Here is a 4314-nt window from a genome sequence, read left to right on the forward strand (position 1 = left end):
ACTCGATTGGGAGCCACCCAGAGTGCCTAGGGAAACTCAGCCAGATGGGTGGGGTATAAATAAATTATTATTATTATTATTATTATTATTATTATTATTATTATTATTATTATTATTATTTTGTAGCTAGGTAACTCTTGTCTAATCTGCTCGGTGTCTGTGTCTCTCCCTCTTCAGAGAGGAGCTGAATGAAATGCCCTCTTCAAGGAGGGTTCACCTTTTGCCAGCCTGTAATGGTCAGGGGTCCCTTTACCTTTTTAATGTCCCCACAGCACCAGGAAACTTAATATGCCCATCTGCTGAGACTTGTAGAATTTTTCAGGATTTAATTATGGTAGCTCCTCTACAGAATTTTGTCTTATGGTTTCGACTTCTACTACATCACCTGTACAGTTTTACTGATGGATAGGTGGAACGTCTTCCAAATCTATCCATTAATAAAAAGCAACTCATAAGAAAAATCGAGGATATAAGAAAGGCCTTGTTGCATAGAAAGAACAGCCCTTCCACCCCCACGTGATCTCCAGCAACTAGTATTCAAAGGAAGTCAAAGGTCACTTCCAATGTTGCTGGGAGTACATGTCAGGTAATCTTCTCCTGGGGAATATCTTGATGAGTGAGAGGAATGTCGGCAAGAGAGCCAAGGTGTATTGGGTTCACCAAACCTGTCACTTCCGGAGGGTTGTTGTTCTGCCATGGAGTCAGTAAGCACTAGGGCCAGAGAGACCACCTGACAATTTCTGAGAGATCTCCAGCAGTTCAGGAATGGAGGCAGTGCCGTACAATGATACTCCTCCGAGTTCCTTGGAGGAATCATAGAATTTTAATGCAATACGTGATTTTACAAATTATTATTCTAGCTTCGATATATTATAAAGTTGGGGCTTAACACATCTGCTTCTCAATATTCAAACATGACAAGAAGCTGCCTTGATACTGAGTCAGCCTATTGCTCCATTTAACCCACAGTTGTCTAATCGAGGAGTCCATAATTATTTCTGGCCTTGGCACTAGATATTAATTTTTCGAGGTGAATAATAGGAAAAATGGGTGCTGCTGCCAAAATGTCTATCACCAAATGCAATAGTGATGTCAGCAAATTTCAGGTGTGCAACTGAAATTAGGATACTGAACTGTGTTTTCCTCTATGCAGATGCTGATGAATGCACCAAATGTCCGGAAGATCAGCATCCAAATGAGGATAGACAACAATGTGTCCCCAAATTATTGACCTTCCTGACCTATGAAGAATGTTTGGGGATCCTCCTGGCTTCCCTTGCCCTCCTCTTATCCTTAACCACAGGCTTTGTCTTAGGAATCTTCCTTAAATACAAAGAAACTCCAATAGTCAAAGCCAACAACAGGGACCTCTCCTACATCCTCCTCATCTCTCTACTGCTCTCCTTTTTGTCCTCCTTCCTCTTTATCGGGAATCCAAGGAAAGTGACCTGCCTTCTCCGTCAAACAGCCTTCTGCATCATCTTCTCAGTTGCTGTCTCTTCCGTCTTGGCAAAAACCATCACTGTAGTTCTGGCCTTCCTGGCCACTAAGCCAGGGAACAAGGTGAGGAAATGGCTGGGGAAGAGTTTGGCCCACTCCATTGTCATTTCCTGCTCCAGTGTCCAAGTTCTCATCTGCACCATCTGGCTGGGGATCTCTCCTCCATTCCCAGACTTTGACCTCAGCTCCCAGCTTGGAGAGATCATTGTCCAATGCAATGAAGGCTCTGTTGCCATGCTTTACAGTTCCCTTGGCTACATGGGCTTCCTGGCTGCCATCTGCTTCGTGGTGGCTTTCCTAGCCAGGAAGCTGCCTGGGGCCTTCAACGAAGCCAAGCTGATCACCTTCAGCATGCTGGTCTTCTGCAGTGTTTGGGTGTCCTTTGTGCCCACCTACCTGAGCACCAAGGGGAAATTCATGGTAGCTGTGCAGATCTTCTCTATCTTGGTCTCCAGTGCTGGGCTCCTGGGCTGCATCTTCATTCCCAAATGCTACATTATTATATTGAGGCCTGATTTGAATACAAAGGAGCACCTGACAAGAAAAAACTAAACATGGCATTTCATAGAATCATAGAATCATAGAGTTGGAATAGACCACAAGGGCCATCGAGTCCAACCACCTGCCAAGCAGGAAACGTTTGATCCTTGTTGTTGTTGTTGTTTAGTCGTTTAGTCGTGTCCGACTCTTCGTGACCCCCTGGACCAGAGCACGCCAGGCACCTCTGTCCTCCACTACCTCCTGCAGTTTGGTCAAACTCATGCTGGTAACCTCGAAAACACTATCCAACCATCTCGTCCTCTGTCGCCCCCTTCTCCTTGTGCCCTCCATCTTTCCCAGCATCAGTGTCTTTTCCAGGGAGTCTTCTCTTCTCATGAGGTGGCCAAAGTACTGGAGCCTCAGCTTCAGGATCTGTCCTTCCAGTGAGCACTCAGGGCTGATTTCCTTAAGAATGGATGCGTTTGATCTTCTTGCAGTCCATGGGACTCTCAAGAGTCTTCTCCAGCACCATAATTCAAAAGCATCAACTCTTCGGCGATCAGCCTTCTTTATGGTCCAGCTCTCACTTCCATACATCACTACTGGGAAAACCATGGCTTTAACTATATGGACCTTTGTTGGCAAGGTGACGTCTCTACTTCTCAAGATGCTGTAGTTCTAGGGATATCATAAAATTGTACAGTTGGAAGTCCCAGCCAGAATCTCAACTGGAGTAAAACTGCTCATGACCCATAGCAGGATTCCATAAGTTGCTTAAGACGTTGCAAACTGAATTGTTAAAGTACCAAATGAAATTAGCTAAATTAGGGGGGAAATGATATTAAACTAGCTACATAAGAGATATTGGTAAAAGATCCTATGGGAATCTAATAATAACAATAAGAATAATTTATTATTTATTTCTCAAGCCACTCTGGGTGGACTGCAGCACATATCAAAACATAAAACACCAAAAATTAAAAACTTCCTGATACAGGGTTGCCTTCAGATGTCTTCTAAAAGTTATGTTGTTCTTTATCTTCTTGACATCTTGGAGGGGGGGTGCCACTACTGAGAAGGCTCTCTCGGTAGACTAGTAATCTGGTGAACCGGGTTCGCTTCCCCACTCCTCCGCAAGCAGCTGCTGGGTGACCTTGGGCTAGTAACACTTCTCTGAAGTCTCTCAGCCCCACTCACCTCACAGAGTGTTTGTTGTGGGGGAGGAAGGGAAAGGAGAATGTTAGCCGCTTTGAGACTCCTTTGGGTAGTGATAAAGCGGGATATCAAATCCAAACTCTTCTCTTCTTCTCTGCCCTGGTTCCCTGTAACTTCACTTGTTGCAGTGAGGAAACCAGCAAAAGGCCCTCAAAGAGGGACCTCAGTGTCCAGGCAGAATAATTGGGTGTAGACGTTCCTTCAGGTATACATGGCAGAGGCCAGTTAGGGCTTTAAAGGTCAGCACCAACACTTTGAATTGTGCTCATAAACATACTGAGAGCCTCTGAAGATCCTTTAGGACCGATGCTATACAGTCTTGGTGGCTACTCCCAGTCAACTAGTCTAGCTGCCACATTGTGGATTAGTTGTAGTTTCCGAGTCACCTTCAAGGGTAGCCCCATGTAAAGCACATTGTAGTAGTCCAAGCGGAAAATAACCAGGGCTTGAACCCCTCTGGGGAGACTGTGGGCAGTTAGGGTCTCAGCCAGTATCTTAAAAAGTTCATACACATTTACATCTAGTTTATGAGAAGAGAGATGATATTGGTAGATGATTCTTGCTGAGGATGAAAAATGCAAGACTAGGAGAAAACTTAGAATATGGAAGGACATGACTGAAGTTTTGGTTTTGGACTGGACATGGACATTGATTTTACATAGATAAGAGACGAATGGTCTCAGGAAAATTAAAGTTGTCAGACTTGTAGATAAAGAGAACTTGGCTAAAGTTTTGTGCCATCTACAGGGTATCGTAATGCATGTGATAATGGCCTCATGTAGGCATTTTCTGTGACTACAATATAGACCCAAATTCTGGTGCTAAGAATAAATTTCTCATGTGGGCCTGTGCTCAGAGGAATCCTGGGCCTTAGTTCTGAATTACGCATTGGGAGAGTGCTGCAGAAATCAGCTCCAGTGTGCTTTCAGGCAACCTTGGGTATCTCTTTGGCTGCTCTGAGAACAGGATACTGGACTACATTAGCCTCATCCATCCTAACACAGGTGCAAGGCACATGTGATGTTCTTATGATGCCCCTCCCCATAGTCATCAATTTGCACCAGGCTCTGGTTGAGCTAGAAGCTTGGGCTTCCACTTAAAAGCAAAGTAGACCCTGAA

At 44.5% G+C, this 4314-nt stretch overlaps 1 protein-coding gene across 1 annotated transcript; it reads left to right on the forward strand.

Moving 5' to 3' along the window:
- The first annotated feature begins 1089 nt into the window (after positions 1 to 1089).
- Positions 1090 to 2052, forward strand: LOC144326837 (vomeronasal type-2 receptor 26-like). Its single transcript, XM_077923687.1, has one exon. It carries the CDS (start codon positions 1090 to 1092, stop codon positions 2050 to 2052), a length of 963 nt encoding a protein of 320 aa, XP_077779813.1.
- Positions 2053 to 4314: the final 2262 nt, after the last annotated feature.

Source organism: Podarcis muralis, chromosome 2 (genome assembly GCF_964188315.1).
Source record: "Podarcis muralis chromosome 2, rPodMur119.hap1.1, whole genome shotgun sequence".
Taxonomy (NCBI): Eukaryota; Metazoa; Chordata; class Lepidosauria; order Squamata; family Lacertidae; genus Podarcis; species Podarcis muralis.

What these genes read in the sequence shown, in the direction of transcription:
- LOC144326837 (XM_077923687.1), top strand. Translation starts at nt 1,090, where the DNA reads ATGTCAGCAAATTTCAGGTGTGCAACTGAAATTAGGATACTGAACTGT.